Source organism: Heterocephalus glaber, unplaced genomic scaffold, assembly GCF_053883595.1.
Source record: "Heterocephalus glaber isolate CG9 unplaced genomic scaffold, H.glaber_assembly_v1.0 deba00000621, whole genome shotgun sequence".
Taxonomy (NCBI): Eukaryota; Metazoa; Chordata; class Mammalia; order Rodentia; family Bathyergidae; genus Heterocephalus; species Heterocephalus glaber.
In genome coordinates, this window is record NW_028258153.1 from 21616052 (window position 1) to 21642518 (window position 26467).

Below are 26467 nucleotides of genomic sequence, written 5' to 3' on the forward strand. Positions count from 1 at the left end.
AAAATGAGTAAATATGATTCATTTTTAAAGCAAAAAGGAATGTCTACAAATTCTACAGACATCCCACACACAGAAATATCAATGTGGGAAAAACCGTTAGGAGAAGCTTTCATAGAGAAAATCATAAGCTGAACTGTTAAGTTAAAAAAGAACAGGATCTGGGGCCAGGCGTGTGGTTCAGTGATACAGCACTTGCCTTGCATGGACAAGCCCTGGGTTCAGTCCCCAGAAACAACCCCCAAAAAAAGGAATCACATAGGTTGTGTCTGTACGTAGACTTGAGAATGAAAGGAAACTGGCTGAGTAGCCCTGGACCTTCACTCCCTATGCAGCACTGTTCTCCACTAAAGTCCCATCCAGTATCTAATTCTTCATGTTTCTAGAGCAGAGCTTTTCGGTGCAAAGAGCAAAGACGTTAAGGGCTCTTACCTACATGTGAAGTTACAGGATCTTATTTAAGTGTAATTTCTTGTTAGATCTCTGTAGGAGTCAATCAGTTGGGCCTATTTTCTACAAGGAAACAGATCCCAAACCCAGAAAGGTCAAGAAGAAATCTTATTCAATCCACTAGATTTAAGAAGGTATCAGGGATTTAGCTCAGTGGTTCCACCACCTGCCTAGCAAGCACAAGGACCCGAGTTCGATCCCCGGTACCAAAAAAAAAAAGAAGGTATCACAGGGGGCCAGGGATTTAGCTCAGTGATTTTGCCGCCTGCTGCGCAAACCCAAGGACCTGAGTTCGATCCCTGGTACCAAAAAAAAAAAAAAAAAAAAAAAAGAAGGTATCACAGGGGCCAGGAAGAAACAAGCATGAAATAGTGTTGTGGGCAACTGCTCTGGACCTTAAGGATAAAGGATTTACCTACTTTTATTATTTCTTCAATTAATATTTTTATATACTTATCTTTGGAGGTCAGGGCATCAATAATCAAAACTTGAACAAAGTCACCGGAAGAAAAGAGTGAAGGAAGCCACACATTCTCCCTTTGGTTTAGTTGACTACAACCTTTAGACTTTAAGCAGAAGGAAACTCCCCACAAACCCACATGCCTAACTCGCCAAGACTCGGTGTTTAGAGTCAACCTTCCAATCAGTAACGCACAGAACACACTTGCCTGAGCAACTCCGGTCATCTCTATCTACCAAGAGCAGGTAAAATAAATGTCTGTGGCCTGGGTGAGGGCAGGTAGTGATGCCAAACTCAAGCTGTCTTGTTCTTTGTTATCGCTTACTACACGGAAAACATGACCAACAACAGGGCACCAGAAAGAGAGAATACACATTTGAAAAGGAATTACAAAATTCAGCTAAGAAAAAGAGAACAAAAAGAATGCACACTACATTTGGTGAAAATCATTTTAGTAATGATTTGTTTGACAAGCTTCTTGAATGTAGCTGAATTACTTTTACCATTAATCCTCAAAAATACCAAAATGTTAAGTGAAACAAATCATAACAGGAAAAATTACCTCTAATTCTCCCCACAGACACACCTTTTGCTGTTATTGTGGCTGTCGCATTGCCAGGGATCAAACTCAGCCTCATACATGTTAGGGAAGTCCTCTACCACTAAGCAATATCCTCAGCCCCATCTCTTAATTTCTAACTTACATTTTATTACATATTAGCATGAGTTTTTGATGTTTTGCCAATGCTCATCTTGAGAACTCTTAAAGTTAGTTTATACTGAAACATTTATACAGCTATTTTTTAAAAGACATTCTTTTTTTGTAAAATACATGATACTGCAACTTTAAAAAAACACATAACACTAAATATTTTCTCCTCAATTTCCTTATATTAAGAGTCAAAAGATAATGACATATTGTCCAAAAGGTATATAATAAAGTATACCATTTATAGAATAAAAAAATTATTACACAGGGGGAGAGTTGAATAAAGCACATTAGTTGGCCCTCCTATCTATAACAACATTTCTACATTTACAAAAATTCAGCTAATTTTATTTCATAATATTTTATGACAGGGTAGTTTACATTTCAGTTTCACAAAATATAGTAACACTGTAAAATAATCATTCATTCAACAAATACTAAACACCTAATTTGTGTCAGGCACTGTACTAGGCACAAAGGATAGAGAGACAAAAATATTTACCCTCAAGGAACATGAAGCCACACCACAAAATTGCATGGCAAAAAATAAAGAGAAATTATCTGTTGGTTTTAAGAGGCCAAGTGCCAAATATCTCTATACTCCCCATATGTAATATTCGATATAAGAAAAAGAATGGAAATCCAGCCCTGGAAGCTCTTACCTTAAATCTAAGCAACCACTTAATGCATAAATGGAGCAAATAAAGAGGTAGGAAAAAAAGCATTGAAAGGTTAGTTGGAACTTCAGGATGTGAAGAGAAAGGAAAAAAACAGAAAAAACAAGTTAAGCATTCAGCATTAACAGAATAATGTTTCAGTAGATCACAGAAAGAGTGATTAAAGCAGAATGTGTCATGAATAGGGGTTTCTTCGATGAAACTATTTAAGACATTGTTTTATTCAAAAAATTTCATTAATTATCCCTTCAAATTAGTAACCCTTAAAACGCTAATATACAAATAATGAAGGGACTACAGAGTCCTATCGGAATAATATTTTACCTAAAGATTAAACAAGAGCTGCAGGAGGTGATCTTTTTCTTACATTAACAGGCAAGCACAAATATGATTTTTAAAAAATATTCCACATATCTTTTGGCATTAGATTCCGATAGTACCTAAAACAGTCTATAGTTTTTGGCCTTGAATAAATTTTCCCAAGTAAAATAAATCTTGATTTATTAATTAACTATCCAATTACACATCCTACTTTAACATGCTCTAATTAAACAATCTAAATGCATGTATCACATAAAATTAAATATCAAATTAAAGGTAATAAAGTTTGTATCAAAACTGAGTCCAAAAAAGATTTTAAAACTAAATTTATACTGTATATTTTCTTATTACCTTAAACTACATTAAATTTAGATTTAACTGATTTCTGGCTATAATAGTCTAGGTGTATTTTTAATTTAAATAGACATACTAGAAAAAAATCAACCGCAAAAAGTATAGTTGCACCACAGACATTTATGTATATTTATTCAAAGTCACAATTTGTAAGTAATTGTCTTTCAAATTACTAATCAGATGTACATTTTAAATAACTTAATATTTAGCTGAGGCTCTAAATGGTTTTAAGTATAAACACTAATGTAAATGACAAGTACATGCCCCTCAGTTGCGGCTGGTGTTTTTGCTGGTTTGGTTCTGTTTCGCTTGTGTATAGAGGTCTGAACCCAGGGCCCTATGTATGCAAAGAACACCCTCCACAACTGATCTACAGCCTCAGCCCTCCCCAGTTCTAAAGATGGTACTTCATGAACATACTAGACATTCAAAAGACAGCCAAAATGTAATGGCTACATACTCAAAAGCAGTAGAAAGAGTCATTCATATATTACTGTACTTTTATCTGCACTATTCTCACCCTAAAGAAATTATTCTAGAAAAAAATCAAAGTACATGCTTCTTAATATGTTGTTTCTGAAAACTAATGCCAAAAGTCTGCTGATAAATTTTTGAGATAAGGTAAACATTTTAATAACATGCTAAGATTTTTTTGGTCATATTAAATCATTAAAAGATTAGAAAAATCATACCACATTTTAAGTGGTCTATATGTGGTATTATAATTGATTAAGCAAAAGCGATTTGAAGACTGTTCAAAAACTAAGAACACAGCGCTAAGACAAAGCAAAAAAATATTTTTTTAAAGTTAAAGGAATAAAGAATCTTCACAACCACAACTGGACCAAGACTTGGTCCTCTAGAAAAGAGCTTACTTTCTAGAGAGTTTCATTATGAGCAACTATTTTTAAAAGCTTGACAAAAACTATACCTACCTTTACTCCATGTCCAATGTCATCTAGAATTGTATAGTCAATAGGTTTCCTAATATAACGAACTGGTCGTTCAAGGTTGGCTGGAGCAATAATCTTGTGTGTCCTTGAAGTGTTTTTATTGGTAGTTAAAATACCAATTTCTCTTCTTGCCACTTTCTCTTTATGAATATCAACTGTCTGTAAGATATAATATTTTTAAAAAGACAATACGAAAATGTATGCTCTGGTATCCAGAAAAATTAAAATATAAATGGCCAGAGATTTAGCACTGCTGTTCAAACTCACTTGCTCATTTTCTCCTTTGTGGACTATCAACTTTTCCCAAGTTTAGGTCAACACAAAGGTTGGCAAACTATGGCCCCACAGGTCAAATATGGCCCACCACCTGATTTTTAGAACCCATTAGCTAAGAATGATGTTTACATTTTTTTAATGGCTGAGGAAAAAGAAAAAGAAAAAGAATGTCATGATATATCAAAATTATATAAAATTCAAATTTCAAATTGTATTGGAATACAGCCATGCTGCTCACATGCTTACTTGTATGGGCTACTTTTATACTGCAACAGTAGAGATAAATAGTCATAACAGAAAATTTATGACCCACAAAGTCTAAAACATTAACTGGCCCCTGCACGGAAAGTTTGCCAACCTCTGGGTTAAAGCATGTTAATATTTCCCTCTCCATTAAGATGTAACTTAATACGATGATTAAGAAAGCCTCAATGATTAACCTGGTTGTATTTTTAAATATCTTACAAGTTCCATTAGTGTTTAAACATCTTATTTTAAAAGAGGGGACCTAAAATATAATGTTAAAAATGAGTGTAAGGGCCGGGGATTTAACTCAGTGGTTCCGCTGCCTGCCTCACAAGTGCAAGGACCCAAGGTCCGTGGTACCAAAAAAAAAAAAAAGTGTAAGGGGGCCGAGGATTTAGCTCAGTGATTCTGCCGCCTGCCTTGAAAGCACAAGGTCCCGAATTTGATGCCCGGTATCAAAAAAAAAAAAAAAATGAGTGTAGGTTTGACAGGAAAACATGTTTATTGGGCAAAGCTGCTTATATTTTATTATGACATAATCCTTATCAAACATTTATTTAGATTTATTAAACACTCACATCGGGCCTAATTTAGTACAAATGACAATGTATTTTTACTTACTCTATCTGCTAACAAAGGGTAAATTTCTTGGGTGACTAACGCACTATAGCATCATATTTTAAAATGCAAGTTACAACTTAAGTAGTTAAGTAGCAATTATTTCAAATGAAATAAAACAGTACAAGACTGCAAGTACACATAGTAATCAGTTTCTTGAAACATGTTTGTTTTATATGTAAATATATACATGAATTAGGTACTGGATACAACATGAAATGTGTATGTCCTTGAGGGATGCAGTCAAAAGAAAGCATTTGAAGGGCCAGGGATTTAGCTCAGTGGTTCCTGTGCCTGCCGTGCAAGCACAAGGTCCCAAGTTCGATCCTCAGTACAAAAAAAAAAAAAAAAAAGCATTTGAAAACACTAAAACTAGCCACATATCTCACCACTATTCCTGGCTCAAGCAAATTAATCAACATTTTTTTTCAAGTGAACTCCTCCCCAGTCTTATACTTCAATTTCCCTTTCCTCCTTCTTTTTCTTTTTCTTTTTTTTTTCACGATACCAGGGATCAAACTCAGGACCTTGGGCTTGTGAGGCAGGCACAGTGACACTGAGCTAAATCCCCAGCCCTCAATTTCCCCTTTCTAAAAGAAGTAGCTAGTAACAATAAAGAGATGATAAACATCTGGCATTATTAAATACTACTTGAAGAAATCTCAAAGCTGATCATTTATCCTTCTAAACCTCCTATCAGTCATGGTGAAACTATGGCACGCAGCTGGCTGCTACTGAAAACTCTGAAAGGCTAGCCATCACTGTGCATGAGGTAAGCTTGAAACAAATATAAAACCTCCTATTTCTCTACAACCAAAAAATCTTAAAAGCAACAGAATCTGTTTCACAATAAATGTCTAAAATAAGCTTAAAAAAACTGACCAAGGGAGTCATCTTGTTTTAAGTATTTCTTTTTAGGAAAAGTAAAGTCTACAGAAACTACAAACATTTTCTGTGCATGTTAGGTAAATTATCAATCTTGCTGCCCTTTTCAAGTATTTAAGGGAGCTATCGCAGAAGAGAATATTGCATTAGTGAAATTTTTAACTTCAGAGAAGTGGAAGTTTGAACAGAGTTTAATGAAGCAAATTGGGTCATTAAACACATGGGCTAGAAAGAAAATTTATCAGAAAAGTATTCTCTTTGAGGTCTTGTTTTCATTCTTCTTAGTTTTTAGAAACAAACTTAACTTCCTCAGAAATGAAACCATAAACATGCAAACCTGAACGACCACAAAAGAATTCTAAGCTTATAGCACCTTGAAATTTTAATTGATACTTGAGCCAGAAAAGTCTCTGCTGTGGGGTCTGTTTTGAGCATTATAAGATATAAAGCATCCATGCAGACCCCTGGAAACACTCCCTCACCCTGAGTTGTGATAACTAAAACTCTCTAGCATTGTCAAATGTCCCCTTGAGGGCAAAACTGTCCCGGTTGAGAACCAAGGATTTAAAAGAAAGACTACTTTAGCTTATATCTTACAGTAGTCACTTTCAAATAGAAAAAAGGTGCACACTTTTCACAAGAGTTGACCCAGATTAAGGCCCCCAAGGCTCTGGGCTGACCCCCAGTACACCTTGTCCCTGAAAAAAAAAATTAACGCCTCTAATGACTGCCTAAAAATAGATATTTGGAACATTAACTTTTTTTAAATGTCTCCCATAATAAAGGTAATACATGGTTATGAAAATCAAAGAGTATTAATATGTATTCTTGCCATCCCATTACTACACCAGGTTGCAATACAGGAGGATCTATAAACAGAACCAAATAGATCTTCAGAAAAAGGTTGTGGTTTTATCTATAGCTTGAATTAAAAACTTGATGAAGAACACTAAACCTATTCTATCTATACATGAGGTCATGTATCTTTGGTCCCAAAGATCTGAGGTTTTTAACTATCGTCTATTTCAAGATTCCTCTTGTAGAAAATCTGAGTATATTCAAAGTAGACAAAATAATGTAATGAAACCACCCGCCAGGTACCTACCACCCAGCTTCAACATTCATCAACTCACAACCAGTCATCAGTTTTTAAAAATATTTAGTAAAACCAAGATACAGCATGTAAAGGTACAAGATCCCAATGATGAATGTAACTGTATTTTATACCTAAAATGTACCAACAAACTTAATGGAAAAAAAAAGGAAATAACTTTTGGGCCAGAGATTTAGCTCACTGGTTCCACTGTCTGCCTTGCAAGTGCAAGGACCTCAGAGTTCGATCCCCAGTACCAAAAAAAAAAAAGAAAGACCTTTTAGTTTTGTTAATTCTGTTATATGTCTGATAGTTCATTTGTTTGCTTTTATATTAAATATGTTTATTTTATTTCTTTGAAAAAAAATATTTAGTAAAGTTCCTATAAGTAAAAAATATAGCTGCTCTGTTTTTCCTAAATCAAACACACGTTTCAGTAATCACCACTATCTTCATAATATTCTTTGACCTTGCAATACTAAAATGCATTGAGCTAAATTTTTGGAAGTACAGGTTAACAATGATATTTAGGAAGAATTTTAATAGAAAATTATTTCAAATTTATCTAAGTTTCTAAAGTCACTAATTATATGCCAATAAACTTGCTCTTATTTAGAAGAGGCCTCAATGACAGCACTCACCTGTGGCAAGTAAAACACACATGTAACAAACAAAAACCAAAGTAATACAAATACACCTGATGTTAATACTATCAACTGCTACCAATTCTGCTAACGCTAAGCACATGGAGAATTGTCACTGCACTTACACACCATCTGCCAGGGCTCCTTAGTAATCCATGTTCCTGTCCTTCTCATGGCTATCACCAAGCTGGTCTTGCATGCTGCAGGCTCCCCCCACAACATTTCAGCCACACAGTGCCACAACCAGGTTCCTGTGAGAGACCTCACGTTGCCTTGAGGCCATCAGACTGATTCCCAGAGCTCCTTTGCAAGCCTGAGCCCCACTCCCATATCTCCCTCATGAACCCATCACATGCTCAGGCCACAGTAGAAGACAGGAAGTTACTGAGAAAAGATTTTGTCTTAGGCTCATCCATGCATTGCTGTTTCCAATCACCACAGATAATTGAGTTGACTGTACTGGATAGCACTACCTCAGTTGGCTGCCCATCAGTGTGGGAAAACATCTGCAATCAGTTACAGTGGATTAAATCAACCAAGTTGGGTGTTTTTAAATAGATCTCAAATGTCCTATTAGTAAGTTAATGTTTCAACTAAATATTTCATTATTTAAATTACAAAAGTGTGCTTAAAATTATGCATCTTTCATAAGACAAATTCAGTTACTAAAAAACTGGCTAGGTAATTTTCAGTTATTCATTTTTTATAAAGTGATATAAAAACTATACATAGAAAATTAGGAAGTGTATAAATTCTACATTCTATGTAGAACTGCATATTGATAACCTTAAGTGATGTCTCCTTGAAGAGACTTTTTTAGCAAAACTCTCTCTATATAAAGCTTTATATATATAAAGTTTTAAACAAAAAATTATTCTTCAAGTTTTATACCTTCTAATACCTTTCAGTACCTAACTCTTGAGAAGAATTACCTCCAGTCTTATTTTACATTCATTCCTTTCTATCTCCTTTACTTGCTACCTAACTAAATCAACACCTGGCCCAGGAAGCTCTATCCATTCCTTGGGAGGGAGAAGAATGTTACTTAAAAGTCCTTTATGTTGCCTTTCATTCTTTCTCTCCACCCTCCCTGTCTTTCCCTCCCTAGGCCCTCTTCTTCCCTTATTTCTCTCCTCCCTGCCAGTGGTTTTCTTCACAGTCCTGGGAACAGAGCCCAGGCCCTTGCTCACGGCAGGCAAGCCTCTACCACTGAGCTACAATCCCTAGCCCCTTGACCTCTCTCATGATCTTTTATTCTAATTTAAATGAGCTGAATACAGCAGTAACTATTTCTACTGAAAGAAACAATGGGCCTGGCTCAAAATAGGTTTACTTTACAAGTTCATAAGAATTTCAGTTTGAATAATGCTCTATAAACCTTTCTTTTTAACTTACTAGAAATAGACACAGTAAACAGCGTTCATCTTTATATATTTTGCTACCCTGACTTAAAGGTGTATGTGCTTAGATGCCCAAGTATTTAGGAAAATTAAATGTTTGCTCTGATGACTGCATATTAGTGAATGTTAATTTAATTCCTATTAGTTTTAAAGTTAAAACTTCCAGTTATTTTTTAAATACTATACTACCAAAGAATTGGCAGGATAATGTAACAAAGCAAAAGATGGAACCTCTGTAACATTCACCATTCCTAAACTCCATATCAAGAACCTATCCAAATACTCCTTTATACTGAGTGTAGCATAAACTGGTATACTACTTAATACTATACTGTCCTTTCAGTATCAAAAGTGTCTCATTACTATATATTCCTAATCAATTCTGTCCTTTTAAAAAAAAAAAACTAACAAGCACAAGGACCCGAGTTCGATCCCCAGTACCAAAAAAAAAAAAAAGAAGGCAAAGCTAATGATTATCAGAATAATAATTGGCCGGGGATTTAGCTCAGTGGTTCCGCTGCCTGCCTCGAAAGTAGAAGGACCCAAGTTCGTTCCCGGTACCAAAAAAAAAAAAACTGGCATTTAGAAAGCACTGATTATACCTAGGTGTGGTGGTGCATGCCTATAATCCCAGCACTCAGAGGCTGAAGCAGGAGGATCACAAATTCAAGCCCAGCCTAGGCAATTTAGCAAGACTCAAATTTTAAAAAAAATTTTTTTAATTGGCTAAGGGTGTTGTGCAGTGCAAAGGCCCTCAGTTCAATCCCCAGCACTGGGGGGGGGGGGGGGTAGGTTATTTATTTCCCTGAAGTAGTTTGTCTCCTGATACATAATTGACAGAATCAATGGAATTCCCACTGTTAGATTCCAATTCAGAGTAACCTGGGAAAGATCAGTTATATCAGAGTATCAGGGGGTTGAGATCAGTGGAGAACATTGGGGTGGATGACAGAGCAAATATAAGTCAACTTTATTTGTGAGAGTTTTGGAAGAACAAAGAATTCAAGATGGAAGATGGCTCAGAAATCATCTAATTAGTTTCATAATCTTACAGAACAAAAAACTGAAGATACAAAAGTCACATGTAACACAAAGCAGGGGAAAAGCCAGAATAAAATCTAGATACCAATCCTCCCACCTCCAGTCCTATTCAGTGTTCATTTTTTCTACAATGGAGAAAAAGCAAGAGCATTAGGAAGCTGAAATGTGCTATGGTTCTAAAGGAAACAGGAAAAAAAAGACAGTGATGGGAAAATAACCTGAATACTCCAGATATCTCACGTCTACTGGTACTGAAACATTCTACAGAGCTTCAAAACAGCTCCTGAAGCCTGCTGCCATTACAACAAACATGTGATCTTGTCCTTGACCTGACTGAACCTGTATTTCCTCATTTCAACTCAATCTTCTCCTACAAATTCTCAAAACCTACTCTGCCCAAGCTGCACAAAACTCTGGACTCAAGAATCCTCTGCCTCTAAAAGCAGATTTTAATAATAATAGAAATAACAAAATTTAGGACTCAAATATTTGAAGCAGGAAATAATGGTACACATCTGTAATCCCAGCTTCTTAGGAAGTTGAGGAGGAGGTTCCCAAGTTTGAGCCCAGCATGGCCAATTTAGCAAAACTCTTATCTCCAAATAAAATTCACAAAGGGCTGGAGGAGTAGCTCAGTGATAGAGCACTTGCCTCGCAATGTGCAAGGCCCTGGGTTCCATTCTTCCAAAAAGAAATTTTCCGTTTTGAAAAAAGCATTTTGGAAAAAAAAAAGAAAAAGCATTTTGGGAGCAGAGGCTGGTAAACTATGGCTACATGCTAAATTTGATCCACAAATTATTTTATATGGTCCACAGTGCAGAATGGTTATAATATTTTTAAATAGTTGTTTAAAAACATATACAGAGAACATAAAATAGAGGTCTTCTGTGGTTCACGAAACCTGAACTGTTTACCACCTGGTCCTTTATAGAAAGCTTGCCATTCCCTGTTTCAAAGTATTTACTAAGTATTTGCTTTCTAGACAGAAAATGTTTTCTTATACTCTACAGAATAATGTTCCAGGGGCTGAGATACATAGCTCAGTGTTAGAATACTGGTTAGCATGTATGAGATCCTGGGTTCAATCAAACACGAAAAACAAAACAACACAAAAAAAGAAATCATGTTCTTCCAGTCTAAAGAGCATCAAAGTTTTTATATTCAATTGAATTTTTAAACAAAGAATCCAACTTGCGGATTTAAACATAATTTTTTTAAAATTTCAATCTTTAAGGGCCGGGGATTTAGCTCAGTGGTTTCGCTGCCTGCGGTGCAAGTGCAAGGACCCAAGTTCGATCCCAGATAACAAAAAAACAAAAAACAAAACAAAACAAAAAAGAATTTCAATCTTTGACACAAATTCTAGAAAATATATTTTAAATGCTTTAATTATTCTTTTTTCTTAGTCAAAAGGTTAGGTAGTGGTAAAAGGGGTTTTCTATTTTTATTCCTATATTTTTGTGTGCACAAATTTTATACTAAAAATATTTAATATTTTTTAAAGCTCTGTATATTTTAATAAGGTTTGCTAGTCTTAGTCTTTCCATTACTGCAAGTACGGTTGGTACCATCCCAGTAAATATAAATCCTAACAGAAAAATTTAAGCCACCATTTCTGTTTTTAAAGATCATAAAATGTAAAATCTGGCATAAAGTAGAAGAAATAGGGCAAATTATCACTTCACGGCTGATTATGTTACCATCATGACTGAAATGTAATAGAATACATTAACATTTACTTTCTATCAAATCATAAATATAATGATAACACAAAAAGACAAAAGCAAAAAAATCTAGTATTGAGTTTGTATTTCCCAAACCATACATCCACATAAACTCACATAATAAAGGCTGCAGCATTACAAGATAAGCTTTATTAAGTGTTCCCCTTAGGAAAATAGAAAATAGCATGGTCTCACTTGTGAAATGTGATTGATTGAAGATTCCATCCTTCGTAACTGGGATGCCTGGATATCCAGCATCTGCAGGACATTGTTGGCCAAGGTGTTTATCAGGTAGGCAACGCTTGCTAATGATTGGGTGGTGTAGGCTTTGGTTTCCTCTAGGGCTCGTTGTTTATCTGCTGACTAGGGGAAAAGGCAAACCAGTGATCATTACTTCAAAGATAAACCATTTCTAACCAACTATCCCACAGATAAAAACGTTCTGAAAACTGAGAATCATATAAACCCAAAAGTAAACTACTGCCTGAGTTCACTGATATTTTCATGTTAGATACATCTTTATAAAAATGCAAATAAAATCCTGAAGCTGTTATTTAAAAAATGAGATCCAATGGTCACTTCAAGCAATGACAGCAAATATTTACCTTCTCAAGGTCACTGCTTAGAAAGTAGCACAGATTTGAATGTACAAATCCTAACCCACCTTATTCTACATTCCTGAATTTCTTTCCTTCCATTCATACATTAAATGTGACTATAATGTAGAAATATGTCTGATTAAAGCATTAATAATCATAAAATAATGATAAATAAAAATGGTTAATAACAATAACGATAAATTTAAAATAATGAAATGCTCCAAAGCATTTTAAGTATAACAAACCTATGGAATATAAACAAACTGCCAAAAAGCATAAACCTTATTTGAAAGAGAAGCTACAAGGAAAAAAAGCTGCTAAATGATTATTTTCAAGGTTGCAAAACAAAGCAATGTTAGTTATATATTCTATGCTGCCAACTGCCAAACACCATCTTCTTGCCCTAGTTCTGTAGAAAGATTCTGTGGTTGAGTCAAAAGTATGTAAATCTCTGAACCAGCAATCTTTTCTGTTAACATCAGCACTGCTATTTACTACAGTATGTCAACTTGGACAAGTTTCTCAATTTCCTCAATTACAAGACAAAGACATAAAACTCTGATTCAACTATTCTTAGAAGCTGTTAACATCAAATAAGATAATGAATACAAAATCACTTTCCAACAGAAATCATTAACTATAACATCTGTCATCTCCGTGAGTGGTAGTTAATTGTCAAAAATCCACTACTGTCCCAATCTTGTCTCTTCCTCACAGTCTAGAAATCACAATCAATAACCCTAGATTATAAATGTTTCCAAAGGTAAAAGGAAGGAAAGGAAGCAAAATTTTTTTGAAGACAAAGCAGTTAACAAAATAACCAAATAATACCATTTTTCACTTGAAAAAATTAAAAACCACTATCTTAAGATTTTTTGTGGGGCCGGGGATTTAGCTCAGTGGTTTTGCCACCTGCTGTGCAAGCGCAAGGACCCGAGTTCGATCCCCAGTACCAAAAAGGAAAAAAAAAGATTTTTTGTGTGTGTGGTGATGATGGTATTGGGGATCAAACCCAGGGGCTCTGCATGCAATAAGCTACAGCCCCAGTCTCATCATATATATATATATTTTCTTTTTTTAAGAGACAGGTCTCACTAAGTTGCCCAGGCTAGGCTCAAATTTGTGATCCTTCTGCTTCGGCTTCCAAAGAGTGCTGGGATTACAAGCATGCACCAGTTATTTTTTTTCTTTTCTATTGTAATCCTTAGAAATCTGAATATGCAAGCTTAACATATCAAGATAAGCACATACAAAATACCACATTGAACCCCAATACCCTGTAAAATAGGTACTAATAAAAATATTTTTAAAAAATAAAAACGAGATGACACCAAACTTGGCTCAAGATAAATTCTTTTGAAAACACACATACAGTACTGCTCAGAAAAATGGCTTACCAGAGGTGCCTTGATCATTTCCCTCCACAACAAAGGACAAATAAAGGGAGAAGAAAAAGACAACTATCACTGGAGCATCTCAAGCAGAGCAAGAGAATGCAGTGGGGATGTGGCAGCAACACTGCAGTGCAGAGACACACAGTGACCACATACAGAAGGAACCAGCACACAACATCTACTGTTCTTTCTCTCAAAATCAACCCTAAATCCAGAGACTCTGCTCATCAGGGAAAGGGTAAGCAGGAGTCCTTCAGCAGTTCCCACTCCTACCACCCACCTTGCCCCAGGAAGTATCCAGGAAGCCCACAAACTCATAAAGGAGTGGCTCCCAGAATTCAGCAGTGCTGCAGCCTTCTAACACTAAGAGGTTTCCCATCTAAGTCCACTGGTGCAACCTGACCCCTGTGTGAACTCAGACATCAAGTGACACACCCTAAGTATGTGACACTGCACCCACCTGGGCCCATCAGGGCCAACGAGAACAGTCCTGCCCTCACATGAACTGTGAAACAATGGAATGCTCTATATTTGCAACCAGGCACAACACCTGATAGTGAACCCTCCCTGTTTCAAGGAGCTGCAGCCCAGGTGGCGGTGCAATCCCATAAACCCTGCAGCTTAGACCACGGAGATATAAGAGAAGTCACACAGATACTAAAACACCCACCAGGAACTAACGCCAATGCAGCACTTCCAACCAACACCCTATACATGGCCACACATAGCCTTTCACTACATAAGCCACCCTACAAAACTGGTTCTGGTAATGACCCAGAAGAAACACAAAATACCAATGTAGAGATACAAAAATCATTAAAAAGCAAGGCAGGGTGGAGAGGGTAAAGGGCACACAGGTAATGGGGAAAAAAATAAGAACCAAGATACATCATGTACAGGTACAAGCACCCAATGATAAATGTAAACATACTGTATACCTAAAGTGTAGCAATAAAAGAATTAAAAAAAAAAAAGCAAGGGAATATGAGGCCTCCACAAGAACACACACTCTTTCTAGTAACAGGCCCCAAAGAAAAGAGAAATCTGTGAAGAGTATGATAAAGAACTCAAAAAGCAAATTATTTTGTCAGGTGTGGTGGTACACACCTATACTCGTAGTATCTGAAGCAGGAGGATCATGAGTGCAAGACCAGTCTGGGCTACAAAGTAAGCCCAAACCCAGTCTTTCTGGACTATACAGCAAGACCTTGTCTCAAAAAAAAAAAAAAAAGGTATATCCCTGTACCCCCATCACTCAGGAGGCTGAAATGGGTCTGTTGAGTTTCAGGCCAGCTGGGGCTACACAGCCAGTTCAAGGCCAGTCAGTCAGGACCACAAAGTGAGACTGTCTTAAACCCCCATCCACCCACACACAATATAACTAAGTGAAAAAGAGCTGGTTATAAAGCAACCTAAAACTGATCACCATAATTCAGCAGGTGCCTACATGTAAATATGAGCATAAGAAAAATGTCAACCTAAGTTTGCTCTGAATGTCAGGAATATAATACATTTGAGTTTTTAATTACTTTAATATAGTTAAAATTTTTTACCTTGGGAATGTATTACTTGCATTACCAGAAAAAGGAAAGCTGTGTTACTTTTCTTTAAAAGTAATATCCACTAATACAAAAGGAAAGAAACTTTAATTTTCTATCTAGTCAACTACAAGGAATATTTGTAAGGCACAAAAGCTCCAAAACAATTTATTACATCTTTCTGAAATGTATTTTTACATTTATGTGCTTACTGAAACAGCTACTTTAGGCTCCAGAGTCTTTATTTCTAAGCTCAAGATGAAGTTTTAACCAAGGTGACTGCATATCTGCTCTCTAGATAAATCAATCCAAGTCGATTTTTGCAAGTTTTGTAAGAATGTAATATTACAAGAGCTGCTAGTCTAAATCTGAGATGTTCCTATAAGTATTCAATAAAATTGGAAAACGGGCAAAGTACTTCAATAAAACAGATATCAAAATTGTCTTGCTTTAACCAATTAATCAGCCTATTAATGACAATAAAGAAATTATATTTTATTTAACAAGAACAGTGAATAGCACTATAACAGAGGTTGTGTTTTAGTTCCCAAAGAGCACTGCCTGAATGCCTACGATTGTATTCTTTTGGCTATAAGCATATTTAATTATCAACAGTGTCACAGTTATGGTTCATGCATTAAAGGCAATATATCAGAGATATGTAATATTTCCACTTAAATGGGGAAAAAAATCATCATAAGTTTATAGAGAACATTCTAAAGTTTACTCCAGGTAAATAATCTTACAGGAGTCAAGAAAGATTCTTACATAGAATAAAGTGATCTAAAACTTAGTATGGCCTCCATGACAAAGCAATACTATACAATAATTAATCCCTCCTATATCTTAAGCTTTGTCTCCTAATACGTATTCCTTATCTATATGGAGATGTTCACAAATGTCTTCAGACTACTACTCTTCTTACTGTACTTTTAACCCTTAGAAATTTTACTCTTTTCTCAGCTATCACTTCCAGGCATATAATTTTTTTTTTTTGGTACTGGAGATTGAACTCAGGACCTTGAGCTTTTGAGGCAGGTGGCAGAACCAGTGAGCTAAATCTAGCCCCTGCAGGAATATAATTTTAAAAATGTTATCCCTTACATGTCTCTCAAATCTATATTTGTTTACATGGCATATGTATTACCTTCTATATTACATCAGCTCAATATACCTATAACTACCACCATTCCCCAAAAACTGCTTTAGTTAATAACACCATTATTCTATCATCTCAGATACCTTCCAACTCTCCCTCTATCTCACGAACCCATTTGGGTGCCAAGACACTTATATTCTATCTGTACCTTACACCATCTTCTTTCTCTTGCTTCCTACTGGCCACATACTACTTCAGGCCCTAGTTATCTCTGGCCAGTAGTACTGTGTAGGGGACTGCAATACTGATTATGCCCAAAGCAGGCTGAAAGCAGTGCAGGCTGTAAAGAGTTAACCCCTCAATTGGTTTGTCTTGAAAAGCGAGTCTGGCCTAAGCGTATGTGTCCAGGTCAGAGTAACTCACACCCAAATTCCATTCCCACAATTAAAATCTTCTTAACTAGAAAGACAAGGTTCTAACTAGAACCCTATATTTTGTCTATTCTGTTTCTAATTCTTGTCCTTTACAACCCCTACTTGCATTAATATCCATAGTAACTGCACGGTTGCATGTCCTCGCAATCCATTTAGCACACAGTTCACCTTTACCCTAACTGATTGATTACTAATAAAAATCTGTGACTTGGACTGACCAGTGCCTTTGCTGGATGAGCAGCATTGGTTGTCCTGGCTCCCCGGTTTCTCTATCTCTTTGGTTCTGTCTTTTAGGGTTTTTTTTTTCTCACCCTTACGCCAAAGCATCACACAGGAGATGAGAACCACTGCAGAGGTCTCTGATAGTACTGCACTTATTTCCAGGATACATCATAGTATCTCACACATGGTCCTTCAGATTCATCTTTCCACAGCTTCATCTTACCCACTTATATATAAATTCTTCTATCACTTACGGCCTCTCCTAATGAAGCCTAGAAGTTATTTCCCCTTCAACCTTGCCTGGATTTTATCTTACAGGTTAAGTAATCTTATTGTTCTCAAAGTATAGGTCATATTTTCCTACCTTTGTATTCTTTGCCTGTTCCTTCCTTCACCTGTAATAGCTTTACCCAACAACTGATGACCTGCCTTGAACATCAGGAAAACTTACCTGACTATAATAATACTCTTCAATTAGCACAGCAATTTAATAGTATGTCCATATTGCATTGCTCAAACTCACACACTACCTGATGGTAACCCACTTGAGGTAGGTACTACGTCTTAGTACATTTTGGTTTCATATTATACACAGGAGTTAGAGATTTATCTGCTGAAGTGTATCTACTGTAAGATTCCAGAGAACCACAGTTACTTCTACCACATAATGAGGGTGGGAAAGAGTTAAATAATGTAAGGGAGACTTCTTGGATCTCCAGAACTTTTGGCACCATCCAACCTACACTGGCATTACTGTGTAATCTCTAGGGAGAAAAAAATTAAACTTGTTTCTCAGCTTAATGTTCTGAGATTGGTACTGGATGGAAGTAAGAATAAGTAAGAACAAGAACCCTCCACTCTCTGGAGAAGCTCCCAACTAGTTTCATTATCACTAAGCTCCCAGTGCTCTCATTTTATTAGTTAGTCCATCTAAAATACTAAGCAGGGCCAGGAATTTAGCTCAGTGGTTCCAGCGCCTGCTTCGCAAATGCAAGGACCCAAGTTCAATCCCATGTACCAAAAAATAAAATAAAATAAAATACTAAGCAGTTTCTTCTACACCCTCCATGATGTGATTTAATAATTTAATTCAATCAGTTCATTTGAATGCACTCTTATTCACTGAACACAGGTAACTCAACAGACATTACTGCACATATCAGGATTTCAAAATGAAATCATGTTCACTTTACTCAAGAAGCTTTCCTTCCAATACTGGACAGGCAAACAAACAGAAAACATCAATACAGAATTTTAAGAAAGCCAGGTGCAATGACACTGTTGTAATCCCAGCTATACAGGACATTGAGACAAGAAACCTGCAAGCTTGAAGCCACCCTGGGCAATTCAGTGAGACTCTACCTGAAAATAAAATTTTAAAAAAGACCTGGGGATGTAGCTGAGTGATAAAGCATTCATCTAGTATTCTCAAAGCCCTGGGCTTAATCTCCAGTAGCACCACAGGGACAAGGAGGTAAAGGATCCGCATATTATTCAAGTTGAAATACTATCCTAGATGACTCTGAATGGAGAATAGATCACAGAATAGATTTTGTGACAGAAGTTATTCTAGGCAGAACAAACAATTTAAACAAGGTTAGAAAAGCATGAAAACACTTCCTGAGTCTAGAAAACATGAAGTTTACTACTGATAAATCATTAGTTCTCTACTGTTTCTACTTTAAGACTGAGACATCAACTGGAATTAATATAGTAATCATCTTTCTCATAAAATTGTTAAGCAAAAAATTTCACACGTGCAATCACCCTAGTAGGGGCATGGCAGAATCACAGCATCCAACTCAGTAACAGAGCTGGAGGGAAAGAAGTGTTCTTAAGAGTACCTGTTTAATGAGCTTTCAATTCTGCATTCCAACTAATCTTGTAACTAATAAAATGTGAAAGACAGACCCCATCAGTAAATCTTAAAATAACAGGTTCAACAATATGTCATCATAATACACAAATAAAAAGCTTTTGCTAAAAGACTATGCAAGGGGCCAGGGATTTAGCTCAGTGGTTTCACTGTCTGCTGCGCAAGCTCAAGGACTTGAGTTAGATCCCCGGTACCAAAAAAAAAAAAAAAAAAAGACTATGCAAAGTATTAGAACTACACACTTATAGGGCCGGGGATTTAGCTCAGTGGTTCCGCTGCCTGCCTTGCAAGCGCAAGGACCCAAGTTCAATCCTCGATACCAAAAAAAAACTATACACTTACAGTACTTGGAGAATTTCTGTGAAGAGAGAACAGTCAACTTGTCCAATCTCTTCCTGATATCTCCCTTCAACAGGCAGTTACTCTAACTTGGGAGGGGAATCAGCATTTTTGCACCATCAAATTCTAGAAGTACTAGGTCTTTACAGCCTCCTCTCTTTTCTTTGTTTTCACTGTCTATAACCTACAGACTTTTCTCTGGGAAAGTCAGGCTAATATTTTTCTTGACCACTCTCACACCATCCTCAGGGCAGACAAGGGTCAGGTCCTACCAAAAATTTTACTCCTGAAATTCACAACTCAAGTATTTCCATCAATTAGAAAAAACCTCAACCACACAAGAAATAATACCAAGAATCAACAAATGGGATCGTATCAAATTAAAAAGGAACCAAGAGCAAAGGAACCAAAAGAGACCTACAGAATAGGAAAAAACTTTTGCCAGCAATACCTCCAACAGAAAACTACATCTAGAATATACGAAGAACTCAGAGCACTTCTACAACCCTCTCTTAATAAATCTGTATTCATTTACATATAATTACTTACATATTTACATTTCTATTCATGGATATACAGAGAGTAAGGAGTTATAACAGAAGTCACATCTTTCAGCAAGTGCTACAGGAGTGATCTAACATCTTTAAAATGTGGACATCATTACTGCATGGTGTTTTCAGCTTTGGGCGCTGAACTGTTAACTCCAAGACAAAGGCAGAAGTCCCATCTAACATTCTGTTACACCAACTGGACACTATCTGAATATCCAACAACAGGGAATGGGTTAAATAACTTTGGCCCAACTATATAATGAAATGTTTAATATTAAAAACTACATCTGAATAATCTTTCTAATGTAAAATAAAAATGCAAAACTTTAAAATACAGTATATTAAAAACCACTAGAAAACCACAATAATCTTATAATACAGTAAAATCCAAGAAATATATTTGAAAATATCTTTCCTACTTTGAAAAGTAATTTTGTTGGGTAAGAAATTCTAGACTGACAATACAGTATTTTTCTTTCAATTTTTTTTTTGGGGGGGGGAGACAGGGTCTTGCTATATAGTTCAGGCTGGCCTTGACTCACTATGTAGCCCAGGCTGCCCTTGAACCTTTGACAATCCTCCTGCCTCAGCCTCCCAAGTATTGCCACCATGCCCAGCCTTTTTTTGCAGTTGTTTTTGGGTTTTTGTTTTGTTTTGGGTTTTGAGACAGATCTCGCTATGTAGCTCAGGCTAGTCCAGGCTGGCCTCAAACCTGTGGCAATCCTCCTGCCTCAGCTTTCCAAGTGCTGGGATTACAGGCATGCACCACAATGCCCACCAGCAGCTTCTTTCAATATTTTAAAGATGCTGCTGCTCAATTTTCTGGCTTACACTGTTTGAAAAGTTTTTGTTATTTTTGTTCCTTTGTAGGACGATGTCTTTTCATATGATTTTCTCTTTATCACTGTTTTGGCAATTTGATTTTGATATGTTTTGGTGCAGTTTTCCTTGTACTTCTTGTGTTTAGGAGTCACTATTTTTTCATCAATTTTGCAAAATTTCAGCCATTATTTTGTCTAATATTCCATTATAGGAATCTCCCCTTATAGGAATCTCCTTTACCTGTATGTATTATGCCACCTGAAGTAATACTCGTCCCCCTCCCTCCCTCCCTCCCTCTTTGTTCTTCTGTGCTGATTTTAGGAAAATTCTATTGCTTTATCTTCAAGTATATTCTTTTTCTCCTTTGTAATGTCTTCTGCCATTAATTCCACCTGTTATTTCAGACCTCATACTTTTGTGTTTTAGTCTCTTGAAGGTTGATCTTCACGGGTTTTTGTTTGGTGGTACTGAAACCTTTCTTTTCATTGCGGGGGGGGGGGGGGGTTGCCAGGCGTTGAAACCAGGGCTTCTGCATTGAACTACATTCCTAAGCCTTTTATTTTTTGAGACAAGGTCTTGCTAAGTTGCCCAGGCTGGGCTCGAATGTGGATTTCTACCTCAACCACCTGTATAGCCATGGTTTCAAGTCTTTACCACCATACCTAGTTCAAAGAAATCTTTCCCCCTAAACCAGCTGGGAATAGGGTGCTGGCCTCTGTGCTCTATCACTCCTGAACACTTTAGTGTGGACTTACTCATTTATTTGACAGTACTGGGGTGCTCTACCACTGAGCTGAGTTACATCCTCTGCCCCTTTTTAACTTTGAGACAACATCTCGCTAAGTTTCCACAGTCTAATCCTCAGATTCTTCAAATTCTGCTGTTTGTCCCAAGAGCACTGTTTATTGCTCAAGAATTCAGTTCCTAAGTTTATGTTGCATTTAATTGTCTTAAATCTTTGATCTCCTTCAATCTAAAACTGTTTCTCATTTCCTTATTTTGCTTTGGTTTTCAAGACTGTGGCACTTTTCATGATTATAGGCAATTCTTTATTCAGTCTCCTTCAGTGTTCAGTGTTTACTCATGACGAGATGCAGATCATATATTGTGGTAAGACTGTCAAGAAAATGACACTGTGTAACTCTCCTGCTTCCTATCATGACTTGAGTCTGTCCCACTACTGCTGACACGCATTGTGGTCACCTGACTATAGTTGCGTCTGCCAGGTTTCTCCATCATGAAATTACTCTTGAAATATTTCTTTGGAATTAACAGTATCTTGTAGAGAAATACTTTGATACTCTGCTTACTTCTCAGTTCTCTAGAGGGAAGCAATAGGATATATGTATGGAAATCTAGAGATGAAGAGGACTTGTCAGGGGAACCAGCCTATGAAGCAATCACAGAGCTTGTCCACAGCAGCCTCCTGTGCTGGAGACCCTGGGGTGCTGGCAGTGTGGCTCAGCCAAAGTCCAAAAGTCAAGAACCACGGAAACCCACGGTATAACTCTCAGTCCAGAGCTGGATGCCTGAGATTGGGGAAGGGGAGGGTGGTGGTGGAGAGAGAGCTGTCGACTGACTGACTGATCCCCTTTTCTGTTTGGATGGTACCTGCAACACCAAGCAAACCACTCTACCCACTCACCCTCACAGACACATTACTTTTATCACTATTTTTATGCATAATTTCCTGAGAATTATCCCTTTATATTATCTTTTTAAAATTTTTAAGCAAAACATTTATTAGTGCCTTTTAGATATACATATATTATCTATTAATTGGGATAAAATAAAATATTTTTGATATCCTATTTCTTTTATTTTTCAGTGTTTCAAATAAAATATAAAATTGTTTGAAGTGTTGCTTGTTGTAGTAGTATGTAAATTCCTTAAATTGGCCTAATACCAACCAATACCTCACTGCAACAGGTGTCTGGCTATAAAATGACTTTTCAAAGCTACCTGAGTTTTGGATACACTAAAGATTTTTACTACTGAGAGGCGTATCCAGTAAAGCCATAGTAAGTTGGTTTACCCAGGATCCCCAAGACTACTCTCAAGTTTGACAGTTTGACAGACGAACTCACACCACTCAGAAGAACTCTTCTGCCTGGTTATAATTTACTATTCTGAAAGGATACAGGTTAAAGTAAGCAAAGGAGTCAGGCATAGTGGTGCACGCCTGTAATCCCAGCACTCAGGAGGCAGAGGCAGGAGGATCACTGTGATTTAAACGCCAGCCTGAGCTACATATTGAGTTCAAGGCCAGCCCGAACTACTATAGTAAGACCCTGTCTCAAAAAACCTGACAAAGAAAGAAACTCAGATATTTATGGTCAATTGATTTTTATGAGGATACCAACACCATTCAATGGGAGGGAAAAAAAAAAGTCTTCTGACCACGTAGTAATAGGATAGCCGGACATCCACATACCATACACAAAAATTAACTTGAATTGGGCTGAGGATTTAGCTCAGCAGCATCACGCCTGCTTTGCAAGCACAACATCCTGAGTTCAATTCCCAAAACCAAAAAAAAAAAATTAACTTCAACTGATACATACGACCACCCAGATAAAACCTGAGACTATCACACTAAGTGAAAAAAAGCCAAACATAGAAGGTAACATACTGTCTGATGCTAAAACTATAAAATTCTTAGAAGCAAACATTGGTATAAATTTTCATGACTTAGTTTAAGTACTATTTCTTAAATAACATGAAAAGCACAAGCAACTAAAAAAATATATATGGACTCTCCCAAAACTAAAAATTCTATTCATCAAAAGGACACTATAAAGAAAGTGAAATGACGGCCAGGGATTTTTAGCTCAGTAGTTCCACCACCTGCCTCGCAAGAGCAGAGTTCTGAGTTCGATCCCCGGTACCAAAAAAAAAAAGTGAAATGACTCAGAGTGGGAGAAATATTTGTAAATCATAAATGCCATAAGGGTTTCCTATCCAAAATATATTTTTTTAATCTTTCATGACCACTCAGTCATTTCTGTTTTTATAAACACTTTACTGAAACATACCAATCAAAGTCATTTGGTGGGGGGCGGGGGTAGAGTGAGACAGGGTCTCATTATGTAATTCAGGCTGGCCTTGAACTAACTCACTATGTAGCTCGGCTGGCCTCTAACTCGTGGAAATCCTCCTGCATCAGCCTCCCAAGTGCTGGGATTATAGGCGTGTACCACCACACCTGGCCTAAAGTATATTGTTTTTAAAAACAACTCGCTGGGCCAGGGATTTAGCTCAGTGGTTTCACCGCCTGCTGCACAAGCGCAAGGACCTGAGTTCAAGGACCTGAGTTCAATCCCCGGTACCAAAAAAAAAAAAAAACAACTCAACAACAAAAAGATGAACACAATTAAAAAATGAAAAAAGAAGGGGCCAGAGGTTTAGCTCAGTGGTTCCACCACCTGCCTTGCAAGCACAAGGTCCTGAGTTCGATCCCCAGTACCAAACAAAAAAAAAAAGGAAAAAAAACTTGAATAGGTATTTCTCCAAAGAAATGGAGATGGCCAATAAGCAGAAGCAAAGATATCCAACATTATTGTCACTAGGAAAACACAAATAAACCAAAATGATATAACATCAGGATAACTATCATTTATTTTATTGGAGTATAAGTATTGTCCAGGATGTGGAGAAACTAAAGGTCTAATATACTGCTGACAATCGTAGTGTAATCACTGTGGAAAACCGCTCATAAGTATCTCAAAAGGCATACCCTAAATTACCTCATGACCCAGTAGTTCTACTCCAAAGTACAATACCCAAGAAAATTCAAAATTGATGTTTGCACAAAAGCTTTTACAGGAATGTTTACAGCATGTTATTCACAGCCAAAAGTGGAAAACAATCCAGATGTCATCAGCTGATAAACAGATAAACAGAATGTATTATAACCATAAAATGGAGCATTCAGCCACAAAACAGAACACAATGCAGACAGGTTACAACAGAACAAAAAGATCACGTTAAGTGAAAGAAGCCAGATACAAAAGGCATGATTCCATTTATATAAAATGTCCACAATTAGCAAATTTATAGAGACAGCAGATTAGTGACTGCAGGCAGTGTAAGGCAGTGGAGTAAACAATAGGTCAGAATCCTCACAGGAGTATTGAAAATGTTCTGGAATTAAATCTGGTAACAGTCAAACAACTCTGAAAATGTAGTAAAACCCAATGAGTTTTCCACTTTAAAATAAAAAACGAAAGAAAAAAAATGGTGAAAATAGTGAATTCTGTGTGTATGAATTTTAACCCATGGCCTTTGCACTGATTACATCCACAACCCTTTTTGCATTTGTAACTTTGAGACAGGGTCTTTCTGAGTTACTAAGTTGCCCAGGATGGGCTCAACCCTATGACCTTCCTCCCTCAGCCTCCCACAGTGCTGCGTGTATAGGCATGTGCCACCACCAAGCTCTAAAAACCTTTTTAAAATCAACTAAATAGAGCTGTAACAAACTAATGACTAAAAATAAAATAATAATAATAAAGAAAACCAGCTGACAGTCATTATTACTTTTGGGAAGACAAAGGAACAAGATCAAGAACAGAAGTCAAAGAGGACCTGATAAAGAGATAGAAAAATAAACTAAACGCGGCCCATCCAGCAGCCAGAGGGTATAATCCTACTGACAGGTGTTGGCCTTCCGAGGTGGCCTGGGGTGAGGACCCCCAGTTCCTTTCCACCACCTCTCCGGGTGCTTGGCTACTGCCCTCCAGTCCTCATTGACAGCCTCGAGGACTGACCTTCTCTCCAAGGAACAGTAGGAAACTGGTGTGAAAGAGGGCGAAGATCAGAGAGGAACCCATTGATGCTGCCCCTGAAATCCCTAAAGCCCAATGGGCTAGGATCAGAAAAGTAGCCCCTCCTGGAGACACCTCCGAAGTGGTGGCAGTGGCAATTTCAGCCCCATCATTTGAAGTACAGCTTTTTAAATCAGCAGTGGCTTCTCCTGTTCAGTCAAGCTGTCACCAAGAAGGCTGAGACTCTCAGATACCCCTTGCCTGCTCCAGGAGACATTCGCCTCTCCCAGACAACTCTGCCCTGCAGCCACCACAAATGACCCCAAAACCCATGCTATTCTCTAGAAGTATTGCTAGTGATGAATTATTAATTTTAATTTTATGGGTTTCATTAAGCAATGAGTACTTAACAGAAAAAAAATCAAAAAAAAAAGTATTGAATTTTAAAAATTTATTGTTTATAAAAAGCATCAAAATTTTCAAAATCCACTGTTTTCTGCTGTACAAAGTCTAAAAAAATAACAACAGAAGTAAATTCCTGTATGAACTCCACAACAAAAATCTTTACTTCAATTGTCATACCTAAGGCAGTCTTCACACGTGACAATAGCATGTTCGTACGTATCGCTTACACTGACGGCACATGTGCTTAGCTTTCCTGTCCTTTTTTGTAGGGCACAGCTGACACCTATTTGGTTTTCTTGTTGTTGTAGCACATCTTTGTAATGGTGTACCTGCCTGTTCACCTGTGAGCTCATCGATGTGCTCCACAAGTTTTTTGAATAATTCCCTGGACAGAAACATTTTGCTCTTCCTCTCTTGTACATGATTTATGAGTTACAATTCCATAAGAAAATTTCTCCATGATATTTTGCACTTATTATTTTTCTTTGTAAACTATGAAATTATTCATGCCATACATGTTTAGGATCGAGTGAAATACAACCACTGGCCAACACTTTACGTTTCAAGTGACATC

General features: G+C 36.9%; 1 protein-coding gene across 47 annotated transcripts in view; it reads right to left on the minus strand.

Moving 5' to 3' along the window:
- The window catches only part of Abi2 (abl interactor 2), a 163824-nt gene that overhangs the window by 123381 nt on the left and 13976 nt on the right, over positions 1 to 26467 (minus strand). For 21 of the 47 annotated variants that reach the window (XM_087205847.1, XM_087205853.1, XM_087205849.1 and 18 more), the window contains exons 2-3: positions 12044 to 12211; positions 3904 to 4080 (exon numbers count right to left, since the gene is read on the minus strand). In XM_087205847.1, coding sequence (XP_087061973.1) covers positions 3904 to 4080; positions 12044 to 12211 — 345 coding nt within the window. Of the gene's footprint in view, positions 1 to 2278; positions 2297 to 3903; positions 4081 to 12043; positions 12212 to 26467 lie in introns of all 47 variants that reach the window. The other 26 variants (XM_087205838.1, XM_021263582.2, XM_021263589.2 and 23 more) reach the window with 2 other exon arrangements.